Source organism: Pygoscelis adeliae, unplaced genomic scaffold (assembly GCF_000699105.1).
Source record: "Pygoscelis adeliae isolate BGI_AS28 unplaced genomic scaffold, ASM69910v1 Scaffold15, whole genome shotgun sequence".
NCBI lineage: Eukaryota > Metazoa > Chordata > Aves > Sphenisciformes > Spheniscidae > Pygoscelis > Pygoscelis adeliae.
Window position 1 is genome coordinate 228,951 of NW_008824988.1, and position 25,591 is coordinate 254,541.

At 39.8% G+C, this 25,591-nt stretch overlaps 1 protein-coding gene across 1 annotated transcript in view; it reads right to left on the minus strand.

Annotated features, from left to right (window-relative positions):
- LOC103918720 (multidrug resistance protein 1-like) overlaps positions 1–25,303 on the minus strand; it is a 35,710-nt gene extending 10,407 nt beyond the window's left edge. The window contains exons 1-20 of the mRNA XM_009326112.1: positions 25,255–25,303; positions 24,108–24,195; positions 23,933–23,981; positions 22,725–22,878; positions 21,707–21,773; positions 21,281–21,472; positions 19,989–20,160; positions 18,846–18,970; positions 16,244–16,418; positions 15,156–15,269; positions 14,178–14,288; positions 11,652–11,777; positions 10,159–10,362; positions 8,769–8,939; positions 5,983–6,144; positions 5,266–5,505; positions 3,146–3,292; positions 2,630–2,734; positions 1,764–1,841; positions 565–648 (exon numbers count right to left, since the gene is read on the minus strand). Coding sequence (XP_009324387.1) covers positions 565–648; positions 1,764–1,841; positions 2,630–2,734; positions 3,146–3,292; positions 5,266–5,505; positions 5,983–6,144; positions 8,769–8,939; positions 10,159–10,362; positions 11,652–11,777; positions 14,178–14,288; positions 15,156–15,269; positions 16,244–16,418; positions 18,846–18,970; positions 19,989–20,160; positions 21,281–21,472; positions 21,707–21,773; positions 22,725–22,878; positions 23,933–23,981; positions 24,108–24,195; positions 25,255–25,303 — 2,613 coding nt within the window. The remainder of the gene's footprint in view (positions 1–564; positions 649–1,763; positions 1,842–2,629; positions 2,735–3,145; positions 3,293–5,265; positions 5,506–5,982; positions 6,145–8,768; positions 8,940–10,158; positions 10,363–11,651; positions 11,778–14,177; positions 14,289–15,155; positions 15,270–16,243; positions 16,419–18,845; positions 18,971–19,988; positions 20,161–21,280; positions 21,473–21,706; positions 21,774–22,724; positions 22,879–23,932; positions 23,982–24,107; positions 24,196–25,254) is intronic.
- Between the last annotated feature and the right edge of the window lie 288 nt (positions 25,304–25,591).

Sequence of the window (25,591 nt, forward strand, 5' to 3'; positions counted from 1 at the left end):
CCAGGGAAGTGGTTGAGTCACCATCCCTGGAAGTATTTAAAAGACGGGTAGATGAGGCGCTTAGGGACATGGTTTAGTGGGCATGGTGGTGTTGGGTTGATGGTTGGGCTCGATAATCTTGGAGGTCTCTTCCAACCTTAATGATTCTATGATTCTATGATCTTCATTAAGGTTAGTAAAGGGTTGTATCATCTGCAGATGCAACTTCTTCATGGTTCTCACGTGACACCCATCACAGGGTACAAAAACCTGGGGTCCACTGATTCTGGTCCCCAGCACATGCAGATTTCACTTTGCATGGTGAAATGGTTTACAGTTATTATATACTTAGCTTAAAGACTTGCAGGGAGGAACATCTGCTGGATTTTTCATAGTTCTCATAAATTATCAGCTGGGAAGCCATTTTCAAGGTGTCAAGAGCATGCTATGTAAATGCATCTGCCAGTCCGTGGGGTAGATTTACTACCTTGTGTTCTGAAATAATCTCAGTGTCCCTTGCCAATTACAATTAACATTTATAAGGAAAAAAATATTGAAAAAGGACATAAAAAAGAATCGGCATACCCCTTTGACTTGGGAAGCATCTGTGGCAAGCCAAGTTAGCAGAACGCCAACAGCATTTTTCTGATCATCGTACCATCCAACCTCCTGCAAGAAAAGACAACTGTTACTAATTTTTGTTTCAAAATTTACATGTTCTTATATTTCAGATTTATCAGGATTACTAATAAAATGAACAAACGTTTCCAGCTCAGGTAGCATATGGGGAAATGAAAGTAGAAGTCATGATGGCTAACTGCAATATTCTTCCTCTGTAGTCAGCATCTTCCAAGTAAACTAAAAGAAAAAGCTTAAAAAGTATTATTCTGTTGTGAACATCTAATTGTTCACAATCCAAGTGTGATTAGCTGTAACGTTCTTCTGAATGTGCCTTTTTAGAAACTTTTATTATAAACCCCTTTTACTGAGTCCTTCTTGAAGAGGTTAACTATTCTCTTCTTACAAGTTACCTATTCCATTAACTATAGAAGAGCAATTGCTCATCTGTATTTGTACATACAGAAAGGAAATGAGGCCCTTTTACCTCCAAAGGCTATGGCAGTTTTTTTTAATCACTAATTTTCCATCTCCTAGTCCCTTTCAGACGTTTCTATGAACACACAGGTTCTTGTCCCCTGTGGGTGTGTGGGGTACCAAGTTATGCATTCTCAAAACTCCTATGCAAGTAACATGAAATCTCACAAATTAACAGGAAGGGTTTAATATAAGTAACTTTGTTCTTCTCATGGGTAATTCTTGATGCAATAGGGCAATTTGAATTTTTTGCAGTAAAAAATTATCAGATTGTTTACTTGCTATGGATTGCAGTATGTAGATTTAAATCTAAATAACTAAACAGATTAGACTTCTATATATTACATACTTGTGTCATGACCACCCAAGCAAGGGGAGATTAAACTTTTTTGGTCATCCTTGCACACACAGACAGCTGCAAACTGTGTGCATATTAGCATGTCAGAAGTGTGCACATTTGCAATGACAATCCTTCAAAATTAGACTATTTGCAGTAGCAGCACTGAGCCAAACTGCACATGGGACAGGAGACTTTCAGAAAAATTTGTACTTTTTCCTAAGCTAATGGTAGAAGAGACATGTTTTTGTTTTCTTTTCTCCAGACCACACAATTGAAACCCAACGTGCACCTTGTAACAGTCTGCAAAAGCCATCTGGCTCTCACGATACCCTAGCTGCATAATTCATACCTGCTGAAGTAATGCTCTGAAGGACAAAGAGCGCAGTCTCATTGTTAGTATTTCCCCAGACTTCCCAAACATGAATCCCTGGAGGAGGAAAGAGAGTTGCATTTTCTCATCTGATGCTTTAACTCTGTTTACAAAGCCGCACAACAAAAGCAATGACACCAAAAAGTCTCCTACAACCCCCTGTGCATGTATGTGTCTTGGGAAAACTGCCATTCACATTCCTGGAACCTGAAACTGTATTTTCCCACAGAAAGGAAGCAACATGGCAAAGAAGGCAGGAGCTTCGTTGTAATGCCTTATTCGTATGCCTCAGCAGCATTAGAAGACAAATCAGCCTATCTAGTCGTTGGCCTCCCTACTCTGACTGCTACCAGAGACATTCACTCACAGCAGTCTCACCAATGGATTTTATGATATGGACATCAATGTGCAGTAACTGTTTCCTGCAAGCTGTGAAGCAGTCATAAGAGGACAGCAAACGATGGAGTTTGTTTGATGGTATGAAAAGGACCATCTGCTATAGAAAGAGTCTATTTTACACTTACTTTGGCAAGAGGCTATAGACTGTCAATGAGAAATGTCAGTCTTAACTTTGACTTTTAAGGCCAGACCCTCAGCTTTGATTTCAATCATGCTGAATCCACATTGCCTTCAGTGGCTTATTTAAACCAACAGTAAATATGGACATCTGTCTTTAAGTAAACACATCAATAAAACCCACATATCTCAGGGAGAACCCTGGCACTTCTGCATGTTTTTGTAAGCTCTGATTGGTGTTTTGCTTCTCAAACTGTATTGATATGAGTTATACCTGCAGTCTGCTGGGGAGTTAAGAACTTCTAACATTTCAGTGTAGTGACACTTACTTGGATTATGTATGCTGCTAAGGTAATCACTCCAAGTAAAAGAAACATTAAAGAAAGCACCAAAGTGTTTTTATTCCTCTTTTCTGGATCTGTTTCTTGAAAAGCCTATGCAAGAAAAAACACAAAAATGAGTACGTAGACAATGAGTGCCAGTTACATAAATCAGCCTTCATCTCAAGAAACTTGCCTACTTCAATTTCTCTTAGTAAGTATCCTGGATCTTGAAATCACTCTGCAGTCAACTTTCTGTTGAGGGCCAGAAGACAGTCCAGCTTTCCATTTAACCTACATCTCGATAATTTGTTCCCCCACCTCCAACTATTGTTCCTCCTTTCCTCTGCTAGTCAGATGCAGCTCCACTGGGCTCTGCCTCTAGAGGATCACGTCACCAACATTTATCCATTTTTCATTGGCTCCATTTATACAAGTGAATCCCACCCAGAGTCTTGCATAGGGAGAACTGGCTGAGCATGAGGGAAGCTCAGGACTACAACGTCCATTTGCAAAAAAACTTACCCCAATGATTTTTCCAAATATAACAGCAAATGCAGGATGGACCCCACCTGAGATGGCAGCAGCAATCACTCCCAGCAGTACATACAGCCACTCAGGTTTGTTCAGAGCCAGGATTCTTGAGTAAGACACAGCAGGGAGATTTTCTTCCTGCAGGAAAGGGAAGGCTGCAAGTTTTCCTTGGAAACATGAAATTCCCCAGACAGTGGGTGTTCATTAGGCTTTGAGTAGTGAGCTGTCTTGGTAAACTACTGAAAGCCCTCTCTGTGCACTCGGAGTGAGCAAACATGCTGGAGATCTGCAGCTTTGCTGTTTCATATCCTAGAACTTCAACTGCACTGTAAAAGTTTGGAGGCAAAAATTTAACAAAAGGCTAAGTCATAAGGGGAGAAGGGTCAGGATAGTTCGCTGAAAGTCAGATAGGGCTGGTCACCACGAATGGCAACTTTAACACTTGAATCTTTGTAAAGAACTAAAAGTCTCACTGTTCAGAGCACAGAAAAGATCCCTCCGGTTCAGCTAAATGCTAGTGGGCTGGCAGTAATACAATTGGGTAGAGAGGTCGTCTTTCTCCTTTGCAAACTATAGCCTATGCATCATTACCAAAAGCATGAAAGAGGCATATGTAACAGTCAGTTAGCCTGCATCTCCTTTGAAAGTACAAAAAAATGCCCTGTTCTGCTTTACTAATTTATTCAAGTGTCTATGCCTCCACAGGGGGAGTTCTGGAAAAGCAAAAAATGAAAACATTGGAAATGAGTCAAAATATTGGGCAGGATTATGAGTAAGTTGCTTTTGCTTCCTGATTATTTTATCCCATGTTTCGGATGCTGAATGAGGGTGGCTAAGCCTCAACCATAAAAGTGGGCTGAGCTTTCTGAAATAATTACAACTGCTGTATGCTTGATTTCTTAATTTTTTGTGAATGTGATGAATACTGAAGTCTTGAGCGTGAACATCCACTACTTCCTCTGAGGTCTTAAGCAGTATTAATACACAGACAAAAAGTATCTTTTGAAGTTGCATAACATTTTTGTGATAATAGGAGTGGATCCAGCTCCTTCGTACTATTTGAAATATGTATTAGTTGGAAGCTATATTTAGTGAGAAGGAATATCGATTACACTAAGGTTTCCGTGAGTATTTTAAATAATCAGATGCTGTATTACAGATGAGATCCTAACTTCCATAGATTTAAAAGGATCCATGGTTTTACTTCAGAATTTATATTTTATTTCTTCACTTCAAGGGTCCTGAAGTCAGGTAAAAAAAACCCAAACCAAAAAACGCCAAACAACTCTTCCAATACATTTCATGCAAAAAAATGCTGTAGTTCAAGCAGTACAAAATAGGAAGAAACAAAATCAAGTTTCTATTGAGCTGCCTACCCAAAGTCTGATCCAGAGTCCACTAGAAATCTGCTCCTATTGATTGCCATGAGCAAGTTTTACTCAACTTTGACAAAACAAAGTTCTGTTTATAAAACCTGAACTTCCTATATGACTTTTACTTCTATATGACATTTGTCAACTAAGTGTTTTATCTGAATAAAAACCTCCAGAACTGGATGTTTTAAAGCATATCCTAACACTGCGAGAGAGAGAGAATAATGATTCTTTTGTTTAGAATACACTGCAAAATGTTAGGGTTTTGATACATTTTTTTTTTCGTTTGACATAAAGGCGATATGATATTCCAAAGTGCTTTAAAAATTGGTATGCACACCCCAGGGATTACATTATCCATGAGTATTTGCAACAGTGAGTATCAGGAAGTAAAGAATCTGGCAAATGAAATCTCACAATTCGTTTTAATTAGATAGAATTAAAAAATCAGTAACACTGAAATAATACACTTAATTTTATGAAGCATAACAAATCAACAGCACAGGTTCTTTCCAGCTCTACACCAAGTCAATAGAGTTAAAATGAAGTTTTTGGTAAGACGTACTCGATTGTCCCCATATTCCTAGGATAAATACTCAGCCTGGTGAGTACTGACTGTAATAGCACCAGAGTAAATGTTGCATGGCAGCCAGCTATCTAAACGTAATTAAAATTATGTGCTTTGTGTTTATGCTTATGTGTTATCACTAAATTCTAAACTAAAGCTTTAATACCCACCTCCAGCTCTTTTTTTTTCTTTTTTCCAGAGGACTTCTTAGAAGAGCTCCTCCTCTTACTCTTATATCTGCTGGATCTTCTTCGAATGTTGCCTCTCCCAGAGATCACCGATTCTTCAAAATGATCTTGAAGAGTCAGCTCCTCCTCAAGATCATTTCTGTCATTTTCCTCATACTCCTCAGCCCCTGCATCTTCACTTTCTTCTGATGTCCCATCATCTTGAACATTATTGCTACAACCCTAGTGAGAATTCAGGATATACAATCACAAGACATTCTGAGCAGGGAGAAGAAAATTTTTTTCTCATGAGTACTGCTGTTTCAATCGTGATCACTGTTGCCTATATGCCACATATATAGGCAGTCTGTAATGGCAGAGCAGTAGACTATTTGGTCCTGATTATTTTTTTTTCTCTTTTCTCCTTCTCTTTAAGCAGTCTATGGAATCCACCTGGAATCTAACAATTCTGTGGTTATGCCATAAGTCTGTGCCTTCAACTCACTTATGTTTTTGACGTATTGGATTGTGTGTAAATGTGAAACACTTTTATGGGTAAAACCCCCAAGAATTCCAAGCCTGTGTCCGTGCCCAGACTAGAGCAACTGAGCAGCTGCCAGCTGGACAACATGCAGGAGCTATAGAAAGAAAATGGCTCCACATACCAGCATTTCATAATTTTGTGAAATGGAGAAAGAAAATAAATAAATTTGCCCTTACCTGCTGCATTACAAGAGAATAGTAGACTCCCTTCTGCAACATGAGTTCACTGTGTGTTCCTTGTTCAACCACGACACCTTTCTCAAATCCGGCAATAGTGTCAGCAGTCCTGATGGTAGACAGTCTGTGAGCAATCACAATGGTAGTACGTCCAGTCCGAGCCTTACAGAAAAACAACAAAAGCAATTTACATTAAAATGTACAAGAAAACAGCACAGAAATAAGACAAAGTTATTTTAGGCATTTATAATATAAAATAAATCCAAATTTTAAAAAGAATTCTTTCTTCTAAAAGCAAAGATTTTTTTTCCTGGTTTCATGTCTCTTGTTTAACAGCCTAAGGACACTTTCACTTGCCTAATTCAGGCAGAGAAAACCACATTGATCTTATTAGACAGGCAATGCAGGTATCAAAGGCTACAATTAAGGTTATTTGACTTTTTACTAAACTTGAACTGTTTGAGCTAAAGTTGCCCATAAAGTGTTTCCATGTGTATGCACGCATGGGAGGGAAATGCGGTGAGAACAGTTAGATCTTTCTCAAAATAAAGCTGGGATAGCTAGTACATAAAGAAAGGATATTTTCTTTATATACTGTCCATGCATATTTTTGGAAGTATAACATTAGCATGACTTCTGACAAGACTTAGTAAAGCGTAGAGGAGTGGAGCACATCTGGGGTCAGAAATGGGTTTTAGACACTCCCTAAAGCTCTCTCCCAGTCTTTTGAAATAAGCTACATCTCAAATCAGGGGCCTGCTGGGATTTGGCAGGGAGAGCTGCTGAAGCCTCAGTCTGCAGGTTACATGCTCCATCCCTCTCCAGCTCCCACACACAGACCAGTGGCACGCACTGGTCATGCAGCAAATGAGCACGTGCCAGCTTGCGGCTGCTGGAGAGAGCGGCTTCCCTCCTCGCTGACGCCTAGAGCAGACGGTGGCTTGGGGACAGGAGGAGAAATCCAAGGGGACCTCATGCAACAAATACGTTCTGCAGTCAAGAAGCCTGCTGGAAGTTACTTGCTACAGAAGTTGTACATCACATGGGCACAGGAACAAGGGCTTGGAGAAGATGAGGACAGTTTCAGTAGATGAATGCTTCCATGGAGATTTGGTGTCTTCCCCTACACCTGCCATGAAGTTCTCATGGATCTGATGCAAGTCACTCAAAGCCTGTCACAGGATGTCTGCCTCGATGCAGTTTTCATGCCTGTGCCCTAATGCGCAGAGGTGCAGAGCCTTCACCACTGCAGCTGGGAGCTGTGATCAGAACAAGCAAAATGCTTTAAAAGATACAAAGTTATCTGAAAAACGGCAGACTACAAGCATCTGCATATGACTGCTCAGAAACGGCGTGCATTTGTGAAGTTAATATCTCTGCTTCTCAGCTGTAAAAATAATGAACAATATTAACACCACTTTTTCCACTCAGGGATGTTGAGAAGAAATTTGTAAATCCCATTTGGGGACTACATTGATGGACATCAAAAAGCTGTGAAAAGATGAGTAAGTTATCATTCAAGGCTCATTTTGGTGTGTTCTGGGAACATGCTGAAGGATGAGGAAAAGTATATAGAACGGTCCCCTTAATTGAGTGATCTCCCTCTGTTATACACTAAATGAAGCAATAAGCTTCTGGAAAAGGTTAGTATTTGATCATGGAATTAAAGAACATGCAGAAGAAAGCTAAATTATGGCTGAAGAGGCAATCTTTTAGTGCTTAACTTTGCAGCAATAATATCATTTATATACAAATTAGATTAGATGAATATTATTTTTGCATCCACATGTCACCTCAATACTAACAATATCAGTATAGTCATGTGAATATAACCAACAGCTACATTTTACCTCAGATTTAAACTGAATGGCAATGAAGGTGGTAAATTCTGTATTTCCCTTGAGCCATACTTGTAACTCATGTCTCTTTGTGCATAACTACTGAAATGAAAGACAGGATTTTTCACTTAGCTTTTAAAAATACATTAAAATATTAGCTAAATATAGATAAATGAAAATTATCTAAAGATAAATTAGATAAATATTAAATAAATGAAAAAACATCCCAGCCCACCCATGAAGTTCTTTTTTAATCAAAGCATCCACTACATCTTGGTGGAAACCATTGACAAAGGAGGGCTGTGAGGAAGGGACCGTGAGCTCATGTGACAGAAGCATAGGTATGAGCTCTGACAGCTCTGCTCCGCAGTAGCACCCACCCTAGAGCTGCGTGGCTGATAAAAAAACACAAGGCGGGCAGAGACTCAGTATTTGTAACTGGCTCTGCTTTTGTTCTGTGATTTGCATTCAGTCTCTGTAAAGAAAGAAAATGGCTAAATCCCAAGAGCTTTCTGGAAATTATGAGCAACTGCTCAATTAACAATGAATACTAGGAATATTACACTATACATTTCTACTAATCTACCTGAAAAAGGCCATTCAGTCCTCATACCTTGTCTTGATAAGATGCCATCCATATTTCACCAGGAAATGAACAACTGTAATTTGAGGAAGGGAGTGCACGAGACCTAAGTTACAGTTACACAAGACTGTAAGTGTCTTGGTAATTAGCAATAATGCTAAAAAAAAATAGATGTGATTCCTAAGTAAAATTTTGATCGTTTAAACTCCCTGTTAAAACACTGAAATTGAAACATCCATCCAAATTTTATTTTTCAGTATTCTTGATTCCAATGGAAACCTGCACTGAAAATTGTATGTTAATTTTTCTTAAGTGCTGTTGCACCTTTTCATGGCGACTGGTAGCTTCAATAACATGACTCCTACCTTATTGAGAGCTGCTTGCACTATGGATTCACTCTGAGTATCTAGAGCAGATGTAGCTTCATCCAGAAGAAGAATCTTGGGATTTCTTGCTAGGGCACGGGCAATAGCTATTCGCTGCTTCTGTCCCCCACTCAGCTGAGCCCCTCTTTCCCCTACCATGGTGTTAAATTTCTGAGAAAGGAGAAAACAAAACAGAAGTTGTGGGACATCTCAAATGAAATCCTCACTTCTCTATGCAATCATAAATACTCAGCTTCTAGACAAGAGGTAGCTTTATCTGGCTGACTTGAGCATGGGCAGAGCAAACATGCAACTACATCCATCCATCTAGTCAAGCCCTCCTACCTCCATTACATACTTTACATGCCTAACTTTGAACTTATGGTTCTTTAAAGTCTTGATCTTTACTGTTTGCTCAGAGTGCTCCAAACCCTGGCCTGTAAAAGGCATCTCTCTATTTACTGAGGACTGCCTACATTTCCAACAGGGTTGGGATCATAAGGACCCACCGGGACCTACAATGTCGCCTCCTCTGAACCTGAGATGTCCCCCTTGGAGCCATGGCTTGGTTCCTACTGACTGTGTCACTCACTCCAAAGTGGCAAGTCTCAAAGTCCACTGGAGTCTTTTATTATATTGCTGTTTAAGAGTAAATATGATCAAATAACTCCTCCTGAGAAGAAGGGACCTTGGAACAGACTGACACGCTAGGAGTGGCACATTCTTGAGAGGTGGGGGCCAAGCTCTCTGAGGTAGTAGAAGAATTTGAAATCAAATCCCAGGTGGGCACTTTTTCCACATCTTTTTAACTGCAGGACCAAAAGGAAGGACATATCATCATCCATTCCTGAGGATGTGTTTTGAATGACTGATCTCTCTTCCTGCCCTCACCCCAAAAGGAGTAAGGCACCTACAGCTAGGAGAGGGCTCAAAGCTTTGAATCTCAGGCAGAGGGAGAGCTCAAGCTCCGAGCCGCTAAAACGGCCTTGGTTCAGGGTATACTTATTTACTTCCACCCCCTATTTCCTACTGAATGTGCAGACAGCTGCTGACAAAGGGTTTCAGATTTCTGGATCTTCTCTTTAGAAGTCCAACTCTTCTCATGCCTTGTGAGATGGGTAGGGATGGTAATACAGCTGTGAAGCTTCCCTTCTCCTGAGTTAAGGCATTGACAGTTTTTCCAGACTTAGACACAAATCCTTTGAGGGCAACCAAACAAAGGCACAATATTTAGTCCAGAAAGTCCCTGAACTGAAAGCTGCTGGAGGCTATAAGAGTATTTTGGGAAGTTATACTACAGCTTAGATTCCCATGCTCTCCCTCTCAGAAACAGGACACCGGCCTAAATGGACCTTTCGTTCTTACACTCAGAAGAAGTTCATGAACTCACATCAGGCAGTCTAGATATAAAGTCAAAAGCATTGGCTTCCTTGGCTGCTTGCTCAATTTCAGCATCAGAAATATCTTCTCGGCCATAGCGAATGTTCTCAGCTATTGTTGTTGCAAACAAAACAGGCTCCTGGCTCACAATACCAATATTTTCTCGTAGCCACTTTACATTAAGCGTTCGAATATCCTGACCATCTAAGGTAATCTGAGAGGAAAAGCATATGTCAAAGAAGTTGAGGAAATGCATTCTGTTCATAATAAATCAATTAATTACTATGACTTAAGTATCAGCTACAAGAACAAAAAAGAAAAAAAATGTTGCCTTTAGTAGAAAACTATGTTGGGGCAGAAGTTACAACTGCAGTTTTTCCATCCACTGCACAAGCTAGAAAATAGTGAGGAGCAGCATAAACAGAGAAGACATCAGGGGTGTTTTTTTGTTTGGTTTTTTTTTTGTCCCCCCGCCCCAATAACCATGCTGTCCAAGCTGGCTTAAGAGTTTTCCAGCTTCCCTGCATACTTTTTACCCTGTTCTCATGCCCCTGTGCCAGTTTGCTGGCCTCACAGTTGCGGCTACACAATTGCCTCTGTGGCTGTGCTTTACACCAGATCAAAGAAATAGTCCAAGTTGACTAAAAAGGAAGGGAAAGTTATTTTTAACCTAGATCATTTGCAATGTGGTCTTATGAACATTGACATTAGCACAGGGGAGGAACAGCAAACTGAGGCATGGGGGCAGGAATGAACAGCCACAGAAACAATAAGTTTAAGAAACAACTGTGTTGATAATAGATAGCTGCCTTGATACATTATGTAGTGATAGTTCAGTGTTTAGTATTTGAAATGCTTACCTAGCTCCAACTAACAGTAACAACTACCAAGTAGCATTCTTCAAATATTAAGTAAAAAAGAACATTTGCCTTAAAAATTTATTGTTTATTTTCTTCCTTTTTCCCTTTGGAAATTTCTTATGAGAAGTATTTATCACTTACTGACTGGATCTAGTGTTTAGTGGTAGAGCAGACGTACAACGTGTAACGACGGAAACTTTTGCTGTTAGGAGATAGAGAAATACGAGCCAAGAAAACGACCATTTAAAATAGGAAAACTCTCTCCAGGTTCCAGTTTATGTTCAATGAAAAGGAAGCAAAATACAGCAGAGCACTGTTGGATTATGCTTTGCTTAAAAAAGTTTACAGAACCTTAAAAGCCAATTGTTGATGAAAATAATTTTAAATTCAGATCTTGCATCTATTCAAAGATTTGTGGTATTTAGTATTTCTGGCATAGTACTGCAAGAAGGAGGAGAATAATGAAGTCAAGCCAACAAGAGAAGAGACTTCATTGCAATTTAAATTGTGGAAATACTGAACTATGCAGAGATATGCTCAAATTCAATAAAAAAAAAAAAAAAGAAGAAGGTTCAGTCAATATGGGAAACTCATGCTTATCCTAATAACTCTCAGTTTTTACAGTTCACTTGCAGGCACTCACTTCTCCCTGGACAGGATCATAGAATCTCTGCAGCAACTGAACAGTAGTGCTTTTTCCACAGCCACTGGCACCAACTAAAGCGATGGTCTTCCCGGTTTGAACTTTCAAGTTCAGACCCTTGAGGATCTGGGGAAAAAAAATATAATTATATCTTAATTTGACAAGTTTGATTAGAGAACAGTCTGTTAAGGTAACTGTAGCAATAATCAAAGCAGTAGTAAGGGGCGCAGCCTGAAGGTATGGCAATATTAGTAAATTAATTGTACCTGGGAATATTCTGGGGCACTGATATGAAAGAGCCTGCATGTATGCTTGTGAAGTGTATTAGCCTTCGAAGCAGGATGGCTACATGCAACCTGCCTTTTGGGAATGGTCCCTGGATCCTTCTGGCTACCAAACCAAGCCTGGGAATTATTTGAGAAGATTGATAATTGGAACAGGCCAAGTTCATGCCAAGAAACATTTTAAGAGTTCCCTTGCATAGACCATTGCATTCCAGTGCCTGGGAAAATTCCCCAGCACACTCAAATCAACTAATATAGACACAGCCACAGTATTCTCAACTTGATAGCTCATTTTCTCCAATTTGTGTGATCTGGTAGCAGGCTTGGGGTCTTATGTTCTCCTGCTGTCCTCCATTTTCCAATGCTTAGACAATGGCATAACACTTAGTTATGAATCTCACAGAAAAATACTTCTAAGGTGCTAAACTTTATTGATGAGAAACAAGCCCGCTTTCTTCTACTTTTAGAATATAAACGGCTGTTTTGACAAGGTAACTGCTGGAAAACCCTTAATAAATCCCAATCCTTATTGTTAACAGCCTCAACAACCTGGAGAGTAGTTACAGATTAATGATATATCTCTGTTGCCATTTTCACATTTAGGAACATTTTACCTCAAAAGATGTCCATGTCATATACGAGTAATGTTGTGTAGTTGCCAAAATATTTGGCTGCTATGGGAACTCCTCTTGTTTATACCAGGCTGATTTATAATTTTGCCTACACATGTTTTTGCAATGAGAGATTAAAATAGTTGCAATATTGCTCTCCTCTCCCTGTGTTACATCCAGCAGGGTTTGTATCTCCAAGAGCTGATATCCTGGTGCCTGCATTATCAAGTAAGAACTATATTCTGGATACTATAATTTCTCCAGATGCAAATAGTCACAACCACCTAATGGGCTATTTTCTAACTCTCTTTTATCAGGCAAGGTGTTGTCAAGATTAAAACTGACAATAACTAGACTCCTTAGATCTCTTTGATTTGGTTTAGCCTGGACAGGGGAGATTACACTGTGTTGCATCAAGTGCTTGAGAGATTGTGGATAACTTCTACACATCTTTGCTGATTCCTTTTGGCTCTATTAAATAACATTGATACTCTTAGTAGGGAGAGCTGCTGACTCAGTAGATTTGGGAAGGATGACAAAATATTTCTTATTTCCCTCCCATTTGGCGTGCAGACCCATAACATAGCTCATTGGCCTGAATAGCATTTTTAGGAAGAAGGATGAAGAGCCTGCTCTGTCACTTCTGATTTCTGAGCCAAGAGTGAAAGAAGATGCATTGCACTGACTTCAGTTAGGCAGAAAGCCTAGCTCTGGGTCTGTCCTTCAGCAGCCCCAGTGTCCTGGAAACAGATTTGATGCATGATGGGACAGACCTCAGATGACTGAGGTGGGAAGAGCCATCTGAAGAAATAGCCATAGTGATATGAACTCTCCTATTCTCACCACTTAATTGGCATGTCCAGCTTTTAATTGTTCACATTTGAAATCTCTGTTTCTACCTTTTTCTTCATCAAGTAACAACAGCAGCAAATCCCTTTTCCTTTCACCTTTATCAAGGTCTTCAAAAGGTTATAAACTGTTGAATATGGTAGAGAGGTCAAACCAACTGTATCACCACAAAAGTAATCACCACCATGACATGATGCACATAGCACTGCACAATAAGGGTACTATGGGAAGTTAACTGGCGAAGAACAGGGACATCAGTTTATTGAACAGCAATTTTAACATCTGCCCAAAACAACATTTGACTTCCAAATGTATGTTTAGGATGATATGTTTCAATCCATTTGATGGCATATTGTTGTAAAGCCTATCTCGCAGGTCATTTTTCACATGGGATATCATAGCAACTCAGAACAACCAAGGGACTGGGAAGAGCAACTTCCTAGTTTAACTGTGTAAAGTCTGGAAGTTTTAATGACAGATCTTGAAAAATCTTATTTGGTTTATCAGAGCTCTTGTTCACAGAAATTCAGACTAGGAGCAACACATGTTCTTCTTAGCTTTGTCCAGCAGAGGAGAATGGTGAGCAGGTAAGCCAGTGGCAGGAGATCTAAGGCTTTGTTTTTGTGCACTATCGGGTGAAAGAATAACGTCCCATCTCCCAGGCACGAAAAAAAACCCCAAATCTCCAAGATAACAGGAAAACAACAACAAGATTAGGCAAATAATACGGACATAGGCTGCAGAATTTCAGTACAGTAGATTAATCTAAAATGAACACTTACTTTAACATCAGGTCTGGATGGGTAACTGAAATGGATGTTTCTGAATTCAATTTCTCCTATGAGTTTGTCTGGCTTGTAGCCTTCCTTAGAACTGCTATCTATGAGCCGTTTCTGGAAAGAGGTTTTTAAAAGATATTGGTGGTTATTACACTTTTGGAACTGTTATTTCAGCTGGATACATTGTTCTCTCCTTTACTTTCTCAGCTGCTGATTTACACCGCAGTACACCATTGCAGAGCTGCTGCATTTTACTCACAGGATGCTGAATGCAGGGGAACATCGAACTGTGAATTCTACTTTGACAAACACAGTACATTTTGAAATGCAACAAAATCCACAGCAGAAAATCTGTAATTGCAGAACTTAAGAGTACTATCTTGCAGCCAAAACATGGCCCTCAGTAATACATATAGGAGGATTTTATATTCACATCAAGTAGCTGTTTCTGCATGAACTTTCTAGTCCTACTTGTTTAAAATATTTTATATACACAGATATCCAATTGCTGCATAACACAGCAAGACCAAGATAATAACAATGTGGAAACCCTTTTTCATAGCAACATCAGCACTGCAGCTTTATATTACTATAGCTTTCAATAGCACTATTAATCCTCTCGTCACCAACTCCCCCCCCAAAAAAAAACCCAGCTCAGCTGAAATTGTGCATACATGCATTTTTAAAAAAATAGTATAGTGCCTTACTACTTTACCTCTGGAGTTGCAAGTCTAATATTAGAGAAAGACCTCATCCATAAATCTCAGATACACATGCCAGGTTTCAAACATTCATTGTAACAAACAAAGAGGCAGTTTTCTTGATATGAATGGAAATATTATGGGTTTCAGTGGTAGGCATCTATAGAGTTTATGGTTTAGGGGCTGTTGAGTGTTTTTGTTAAGTCTCTCAAGGAAAAAAAAAGGGGGGAAAAATTAAGTGTGGTTGAAAGGCTTCTTTTTTACTTACTTAGATACTTACCTTATTGATAATCCGATATACTTCATAGGCAGCCCCACGTGCATTAGCCATGCTCTCCAGGTTGGGAGCTGCCTGGCCCAAAGAGAAGGCTCCGACGAGCACAGAGAAGAACACCTACGGGGGACAGAGGGAATCACAGTTAACAGTGATTACAGAGTCACCAGTGCCCGGCTGTTAAATGCCCAAGTCTTTCTAGTGCACCCTTTCCAGGAAAATTAAATACAAAAGTGAAAGGTGCATTTCACAGTTGCTGCTGTCCACTCCCATTTTCCTGAGGTGAATGGTAACTACTGATAAATGCTTTTGTGGCATGAATGACTTTTCTTTTTGATGTTCTTGCATTTTCTATCATGTACAAATAGAACAAATATCTTTCTCTGTTGCTTTCCAGATGTTCCCGAAGTTAAGAGGCTTGCAAAATTCAGTCCAGATTTTCTTAACTGAAATCCCACCTGTGGGACCAACACACAATTAACTTGACATGCTGTGAGGAACCATACTGAGGAGAACTCATCAGAAGTCACCTAAGTGTGAAAGTTAAGCACGTAGCCAAACTTTTGACGGCAAGAAGACAGCTAAATATCCTCAAACCAATAACAACTTAGACATATTGGTAATGTACAGTAAACGCTTGCAAGTAAACAACAACAAAATGCATAGAAGACATTGTGGCTAAATGAAATGTTGAGGACTTCCCAGTACACATTCAGCACACCAGTGGGATTCATTTAATCCTAGTGCCTAGCTAGAATTTTGTTGGCAGTCCAGGTTACTTGTTTTTGCTCCCTAACCACAAGCTGTAGGTTTTTCATCCTGCCCTACAACAGGGTCCAAGACAAGTGAGAAAAGCGCAGATACTTTTGCCTCTACATGGATTAGAGTGGGAATTCAAGATGCCCCATTCAAACTTGTTATATCAAAAGCTAGGTAAGATGAATGCCTTCCTTTCAGTTCTTTTCTACCAAGCAAGTCTCTAACAGCTAATTTAGCAAGCACTTGGCAGAAAACAGAGATAATTATATACACCACTTACATAACTATTTTGTTGAAGTTACAGAGCATTTTTCAAGCTGCATTGCTGTACTTACAATTAACACACGGCCGATGTCATAATTTTCTTCCTCAGCGGTGAGCTTGGTTCCATACCAAAATGCAAGTGCATAGGATCCAAAGATAAGAAATTGTGAAACACCGAGAGATGTGTTGGTGGTAATGGATTTTTTCACTCCAACACTTCTAGCCATCTCTAAGTTAGCATCATATCTGAAAGTGGATAAGGAAACCATTAATTTGACAGGTACCACATGCCATTCTGATTGATATTTCCCAGTACCCTTTTTTTAATTTAAAGGATTTCTGCCATAAAAGCAATTAAAGTCTCACAAAGAGAACACAGATTTTGTTTGACAGAGGACTAGTAGGGATATAATTCCTTTGAATAAATCTGCTCTGACATATGCTGACAACATTGTCATACCTCTATGGAAGACATATTTAGAAAACAATTGAGTAGTGTGACATCATTATCATGACGGAAGACAGGATACCACTCTTGAGCCATTTGTTTGCATTAGTCCTTAAAGGAAGCCTTGAAAAAGTTTTATCAACATTACCTATCAAAGGTAAAGTTTAATCTTCCACATTTAAAAAAGGCAAAACAAACAAACAAAATGCCCCCAGGCACTATGGATGAAGGCAGGTAAACAAATAGAAGCCAGAGCTCCCTCTGACGCCAGAGCTGTTCTCTTACTGGCCGTTCTGGGAAGTCAGGAATCTTTCCCCTAGGTTAGTTTACTGATTAATATGGCAATATAGCAAACAAGTGGACACAGAAGACCAGTATAAAGACTGACAAGTTCAATGCAAGAATTATTTCTTCTAAGGATAGTTCATATTCATTAATCTATCGTTTCCAGCAAATAGCTTTCATTTGCTTAAGTTCATTATGGAAAGTATAGCCTAGGAATAGTGTATCTTTTTACTTGTCAGTGACATGCTCAGCAGCTTGCACTTTTATCCTAATACATATTTTCTATACAAAACATCCCCATAGTAAGAAGACATGAAATTCAGTCAGCCAGGAAGGAATCTTAAAACAACGTGCATTAATTTTGTTCATGTAAATTGCTCACATGCTACCAATGCTGTATTTGTTACTCAAATATATTTGAATGTTTTGGCTTGGTTGTGTTCTTAAAACCATGTCAGTGGCTTGGTTTTAAGAACATTTTATAATGCTGCTTTGAGTCAGCAGCATTATAAGTCCTCCAGGGAGATGAGAACTGGATTTAAGCAGTGTAACAAGTACATGTGACCGCTTGACTACAGAGGAAGACCCAAGCCACTGCCAGGAACAGAAGATGACTGAAGGTCCCTTGCAAGCATAAACATTTGCGGTCAGTGGAGGCACTGTGCAGTGAAAGGTTGCTTTTCCTAACTCTGAGGCCATTGTTCAGGAGCTGTGTAGCAGTCACAATCCATGGTTTGCAAAACGCCCTAGTCAGTCCCTAGTAGGAGTTTGTCTGTCCCTAGTAGAAGGTGTTTCTAGGACAGCCATCAGTTCCATGGGTTTTTTTGCATTAAATGCAGGTGCAGCTGTGGAAGAGGCTGAGTGGTCAACCATGGAGGAAAGGAAAGGCCTTACTGGCATGGAGTTACCCAGATATCAGTTATTTTGTCTCTAGACCTCAAAAAAAAAAGAAGAAAAAGTAGTTTGAAGCAGCTCCTACCATTGGATTTTCAGAAACTGGTATTTGCAGGGACCAAGAAGAAGATGGGGAGGAGGGGGACAACAGATCTAGGCCATCGTAGGGCTTTTTTGCCTTTACTATGTAAGCAGAAAGGTTCTTAATATTGTTGCAACTTAAGTACAAATCCCAGTAAGCAGAATACAGTTCTATAAGATAGTCAGAGCTCAGCCCTTGGAAGCAGACAAATGCAGGAGCAGGCTGTAGGACCCCGAGCTAGGGCTAACATCACCTTAGAAATTTCGCACAAGACCAGGGCAAACATGAGAGTTGAAAAAGATAGAAGAGATTCATGGACCATCTGGATCAGGTCTTCTGGTCTGCCTTTCCCAACTGCATGGAATTGGTGCTGCCCTGTATTTGTATACTGAATGTTATTGTTTATATTTGTTGAGTTATCTGATACATATGTGAATAAATTTGTGGTCAGTCATATCTACCTCACCTTTTACATGTGACTAGGGCCAACACTGGATTAGGTCAACTACAAGTGTTATTTGCAAATCATTAAAGTAATAAAAGCCAGTGATGCGATTTTACTTAAGGCTGTTATCCAGTGAAGCTTAAATATAAGCTTATTAACCAAAGATCAGAACAGCAGTGCACATGTTCTAGAAGTTAAGCAATTAATCACATGCTTTGCTGCATTTGCCTACGAGGTAAAGATAACCTTCCCACCACTTTCACTTTAAATTCAACTCCAGATCTCAATCAGGGAAGAAATTTGCAGTGATAACACCAAGTAGCCAGTATTCACTGACTAGGTCTATTTACACATCTTCATTTTCAGGTGAGCTGTCCACTTACAGAAAGATAAAATGACACTAAGGAGAATCTCATTCCTCTGCCCATCCAAAAAAAAACCCAAAACAAACCACAAACCCAACCCACAGCCAAACTCCTTTTCCATATTTTAAATATAATTATTATTTAAAAAACTTACTTTGCTAATGCCTTCTGCTGTCCATTGAAAGCCACAACAGTCCTGATGGCTGTCAAAATTTCTTCTGCCACAGCTCCTGCTTTGGCATAAGCAGACAGCTCTTTAGCAGTAAGGGATGCCAGGAGCTGGAAAGTTGAAAAACAGATGTTATTGCAGCCTACTGAAAGGGTATGCACACTGTATGAGTGAATAAGAATGACCAATGTTCAAGGCACAAGACGAGGTTTTAGGCACGAGGGGGTCAACGCCTCTCTGTGCCCTGGATTTCCCCAAAATTCAGCTCATTCTCTCATTGTGTCCTTGTTAAAGTGAAAGACTACACGAGCATCAGATGAGCTTCATGTCTGATCCACTTTCCTCCCAAGCTGAGGACAGCCTATGAGCCACACTATGATGTGTGTGGGGTCAGGGAGGTGTGCCGTAGCCGCTCTGGGAGGTGTCTGTGGTGTTCAGAAACTAGAGCACGAGTAGACATTGAAGTAAGCAAGGTAGTTGCATTACAGCTTCTAATGTTCTTTCTAGCTTATTTGAAATGCTTCAAGTAGAAAAAAACCCCAGTATTATATATAAGTAACCACTCAGAAATACAAGCCGTACCCATTCACGTGGCTACAACGGATCACAAGGGGAAAATATTTTCCTATCTGAAAGGGAACCTCTCCAGTTATTTCACTAATTTATATCACTCCAGTCTGCAGCAGCTGTATATACATCCTAGGGTCTACTCTGTACACGGCATGAAACTTGGTAAATTATTTGCAAGAGATATGTACACGTGCAGATGGAAAGAGCTTGAAAGGCATTTGTGTTGAGAGGGAAGAGTGAGGGTCACAAGCGTGTGCCTGGGCTTCCCCAGTGCTCTGCATGAGGAAACTGCTGTGCGAGGAAGATGCTCTGATGCCGATGACCCTCCTGCCACGTGGCACGAGGACAGAGTATGTGGACAGAAGGAATATGACTTACAAGTACGTGCTTGGGAGCCCAGAGAAAAGCTACAGGAGGAGCGGAAATCATAAAGTAAGCATGGGGCCAACCTCCCAACTTAGAAACCACACTAGGTTTCTCCCTCTCTCTCCCCCTTTCCTGTGCATGAGTTGTAATGTTTTCCTGGTTTGCTTTGTTTTTTAATCCCCACACACTTACAGTTGACCAAACTGCTGCTGATGCAGCAAGCAGAGGGCTGACTGACAAAATCACCAGTGTCAGCTTCCACCCGTGGATGAATCCTATAATAATCCCTGCCAGAAATGTGGCAAAAAACTGTACAAATATACAGATCTTGTCTCCGATGCCTTCGTGGATGGTGTTGATGTCACTTTAAACAATAATAATAATAAAAAAAGATTTGTTAGCTTTGAATGCCTTTCATTCTAACTCCCTCCCCCTCCGTTTCATGCTGTGTGGCCTAATGTCAGAAGCTTTGCCATTTCCTAACTGGCACAGTGAAATTTCTAACCACAGCTACTGAACAGTACCATTAGTCTCTTGTGTGGCCAAAACACAGCAGAAACCTCCTATTTTTTAGGACTCATTCTCTGTATTTTCCATCATTCTCTGTTGTTTCTATGCCCTGTCACTAGGTCACAAATGACCTAGTTTCCTTATCCAGCATCCAAATGGAGCAATACAAGTAAACAGCCAAACAGCCTCCTCACCTCCCGCGACCATCTCCAAATGATTCCTTCTGCTCAGCGCTCTGATGCATTTTATGTTCTTAATTTTGGCTACAGACTCAGATCAAGGGTTATCTCCATTCTATCAGAACAACCATTATTTGGAAGAACCTCTGTTTTTCATACAAATTTCCTTCCCCTTTTCCTGTTCCCAGCACATACAGATATTAGAGCTGAGAGTGGTTTCATTTAAGCTTCTCTTACACCTTTCAGGACACAGCTCTGTCAAAAGCTACCTTAAAATCCAGAATATAAAAAAAAAAAAATCTGTGTTCATGCATATAGTCCCATTGCCTCTTGGGGCATACAGTCCTCATCCCCAAGTCTATTTAAGTCTATGGAAAAGCTCCAAAGACTTTAACTGACTGGACAGAGTCCAGCCTGAGATCTGGCTGGATGTAAATGCAAGCTCGTTTCCATTCAATAAAGTGTCAGAGCTTTCAGTGTTTGTAAACTAGCTGGAGACAGCAGAGCTGTTTATCTAGTACTGTCTGCCACGTACTTCATGGACATTAGAAAGCCAATGTCAGGCATTTCACAGCAAAAACCCTTCCAATGCATATATTATAGAAACTGCCCAAATGAAGCTGAAAAGGATAATGAATTTCTCCCTCAGAGCTGTAATATTTCCCACTTTAGGTTTGGGGTTTTTTTTTGATTTTTTTTTTTTTTAACTCTCTATAGGCTATTCCATAGAAGATAAATGGCAGTTTTCTTCTAAATGTCATACTTAGGGGGGTGAAAAATGAACAGAGCCCTCACTCTGTCAGTCTGGTGTTCAGCGTTCCTATCTGGGTAGTATCAAACCAAGCCATCTCCTGATGGAGCACTGCAAAAAAGAACTTCTGCCGGATCCTTGCTGTCTGCCTCACAGCAGCAATCAAAAACGTCCATACTTGGATGGTGCTCAGGATCAACACAGCACAGCCAATTCCCACGTAGTAGTAAGCAAACCTGTGATAAGGGAACAAAAGGCCATATGACACCACTGTATCTTGTGAGAGAAGTTAGACACACAAAGCAACAATTAGTCTTCATTTACCCCAACAAAGTAAATACTGAAGCCCGTGATACATTATTGAGAAGCCTTTTTGAGAAGACAAACATTTGGCTTCTGCTCAAAGGGATAACACAGTAAAAGAAAATCCCCCAAAACTCTGTTAGCAGAATAACTACAAAGACTCTTACTTTGTCATTTCACCTTCTATATTTATGCCTGGAACTGATGGACAGCTGGAACTATTTACTGAAGTATCTGTGGGGGGAAAAAAAAAAAAGTAGTAATATTTGTGAAAGTATTATATGTCGAAGATAAATCATGGCAATCTAGGGTCATCAGTTTGGGAATGTTTTGTAGTTTGCAAGTGGGGTTTTGAAAAATAGAAAATCATTTGGCAAATACACATTTATTTTTAAGGAACTTCTAGCAATTAGTGCCTGATAACTGATGATACACAAGGTGGTAATGCTCCTTACTATCTTGCCTAAGTTGAAGTTAATTCATAAAGAGCACATCCAATGCACTGCTTTTGTCCTGGCCTAGCCTTTAAAGATCAATTAAAAGGATTGGGTCATTTGTAGCAGGATGAATTTTCATAGAATCATAGAATAGAATCATAGAATAGTTTGGGTTGGAAGGGACCTCTAAAGGTCATCTAGTCCAACCCCCCTGCCGTGGGCAGGGACACCCTCAACTAGATCAGGTTGCTCAGAGCCCCGTCCAACCTGGCCTGGAATGTTTCCAGGGATGGGGCATCCACCACCTCTCCGGGCTTCGCCACCCTCAGCATAAAAATTTCTTCCTTAGATCTAGTCTAAATCTACCCCCCTTTATTTTAAAGCCATTCTCCCTTGTCCTGTCGCAACAGGCCCTGCTAAAAAGTTTGCTGCCATCTTTTTTATAAGCCCCCTTTAAGTACTGATAGGCTGCAATAAGGTCTCCCTGCAGCCTTCTCTTCTCTAGGCTGAACAACCCCAACTCTCTCAGCCTTTCTTCACAGGAGAGGTGTTCCATCCCCCGATCATCTTCGTGGCCCTCTTCTGGACCTGCTCCAACAGGTTCATGTCTTTCTTACACTGAGGGCTATATTTGCTTATTATATACCTGTTTAGATGTGCACCAGTGCATAGTCTGGGGGGAAAAAAATCTTAGCCCCTGTAGCAAAACATAACTGGTACATAGAGAAGTCTAATTTTGACTTTTTACCTTCTGACACATTTGATTTCACGCCGCTTAGCACAAAGCTGTTTGTCATCTCTCCAAAGACAACAATCATAAGTGGCAATCCAGTACCATTTGCAACAGCTGCGATCAAACCAACTACCACCAAAAGGACATCCACCCAATCAGCATAGCGAAACTATGCGAGCATTAAAAAAAAAAAAAAAAGAGGAAAAAAAAAAGAGTGAAGTTACGCCTGACAGTTCACGTATTTGTTACAGTACAGCAGACTTACAGAACATGCTTTGTTTCTACCTACGTATTCTAAGTAGCAACAACACTCCAACTGAAGGTAAACCCAGAACATCGGAATTTTGTAGTAGGCCCCATACAGCTTTAAATCAGTACTCAGTAAAGCTGCTAAGGGAATATTGGCAGGACACCTGGTTCTTCCCCAACTCAGCAGGAAAAAAACCAAAGTGTATGTCCTACATGTTTCCAAGTGATGAACTTCTCTGTACAATATATTGCATTTTGTGTTCCAGTAAGTTACGTATTTACGAAGATAATGCCTTTGAAATGTAAACAAGAGTGAGTTATTGACCAGCACCTGGGTTATATCTACCAGTAGAAATGCAGCAGTGATTGTATCTTAAGGCTTGTCTACCCTTGAACGTTTGTTTGGTTTAAAGAAGGATGTGAATTTAAACTGCCATAGCTATTCCAGGATGTGGTTAATCTGAAATCAGAACATTTTATTCCTGACTGTCCTAACCCTCTTCCAAAGTGTAAATGGACATGGAATAAACCAGAGAAGAATAAAATTTCTCTTGTTCCAGAATAAGCAAGTCCACGTGTAAGAGTTATTTGGGAATAGCTGTTGTATGGAAAACTGACACAAAACCGTACCACTGGTTCTCTCAGAGAGCAGATCCCTCAGATGTCAAACACAGGATAAATCCTTTATAAATAGAGCCAAGGCGAGAGCCTGTGCAGTATATATGTCCTAGAGCAGCCTCAGCAGGGGTGAGCTTCATCCTCCAACAGTGCTAAGGTTGAACTGCTGTCAGCGCTACCAATACACTGCGGGAGGAATCTGACCTAACAGGCCAAATTTTAAAGAGGTCTAGCATCAATAGGTCTCAGGCTTCTTCTCTGGTTTTTGATTGCCTATTAATTGCAATTCATAAACAACTCACAATGACAAAGAAAGAAAAGAAAATATAAAGCAGACCATCAAACTGGACACTAACCAATTCAAAAATGCCAACCACCCGTTTCTCTGGCTTCTCATTTTCCTTCCTAGAGGAAAATACAAAAGACTAATTAAGATGAGTTTTTTTCTAGCAAAGCCATATTAAACTCTCTCTATCCGCCCCTACACCCAGTCTACCAGCAGCCAATGTGTTAAGTTCAGAGAATACCTACTTTTTTTTCTTGAGCTTTAAATGGTCACTTTGTTCAAGATTTTCATCATGTTGGAAAGAAGGGTTGTCATATCCTTTGCTTGCAGATTCTGTGAAATAAAAAGCAGACTTTTTTTTTTTTAACATAATAACCCATCTTTTCTACGATTTTCTTGCAACCTTCCCTGCTGACTTTTTTGCATTTAAAGCTTAAAGACTAATTTTTCTCATGTTTTTGGAACAGCCTGGTGAATTTTTCTTGAAACTTCCTTTCTCTTCAGTTCATCTCCTCTACTCCAGAAAAAAGCTTCCAGCCCCATTTCTGAGTCGGAAACAAACTTCATTTTTACAATTAAAATATATTTATACAGAAAGGCTATCAAAGACTAAAAGCAAGAATTAATTAATTCTGCAAACACCTACACAACTGAATGCAAACAAGGAGAAGCCCTACTGAAATTAGTGGAATTGCTTATAGTGAAGGTTATAATTGCTGTAGGTAACACAGAATAGATGCGAGTTAACTGAAGAATAATGTCTTTGCCTGTAATAACCATCTTTATTATTTCTTTGTATTTTAGTAGTTGCCACACGTCCCACTTCCTTTGTGCTAGGGGCTTTAGAAATCTACACAAAAGAGGAATCCTACCCCAGAAAGCTTATGATTCTAAATGCATAAAATGAGATGTAATAAATGGATAAAGAAACCGATGAGCAACCACAGTAGGGAGCCAGCTGTGAATCACTGGGGCTCCACACACCAGCCACCCCAATTTACATTTACCTTAACTTTAACTGCTAACTCACTATGAACAGAATTTTCCGCATACTGTTTTTAATGTCAGCCAGTCCATAAAGACTGGTTTAGACAACCATTTGAAGGCAATAATGTGCTTCCACCTTACTGAGCTTATCTTAGGAGCATTTTCATGCCCAGGCTAGGACGCACCTAAATAGTTTTACCCACGTAAATGAATTTCGTTGAACTTGGTGGAAAGATTCATGCATAAACGTTTTCTAGGTGGTGACTTTAGTTCACTGGAAACTCATTGTATTGCCTCCTATAAAACCACTGTGGCAATCAGGAAAGACTTATAATGCACCTTTAGATTTGGAGCTGTGGAATACATTCCCCAAACACACACACAGCTTTCATGCCTGTGGCTTACCAGCATCGGAGAGGTCCCTTTCTGTGGAATTTACAAAACAGTCCTTCATTGTTCTTCTTTGTTGTATGCTTATGAGATAAAGTCACATTAATCAAAACTTGCATTAAAAAAGCAACAAAACATTTAGAAATAGTTGATATTTAAAGAGTTCACATTCAACTATTTGTGGGTTTTTCCACAACTCATTACATTTTGGTCTCAATGTTGTGCTACTTAAATACGACTAAAAAAAATATGTAACAGCGTGATAAAGAACTACTTTTAATGAGATATTAAGAACGGTGCAAACTATTATAATGAAACCTAACTCAGTAGCCTGTTTGAGCAGTCTTTTATG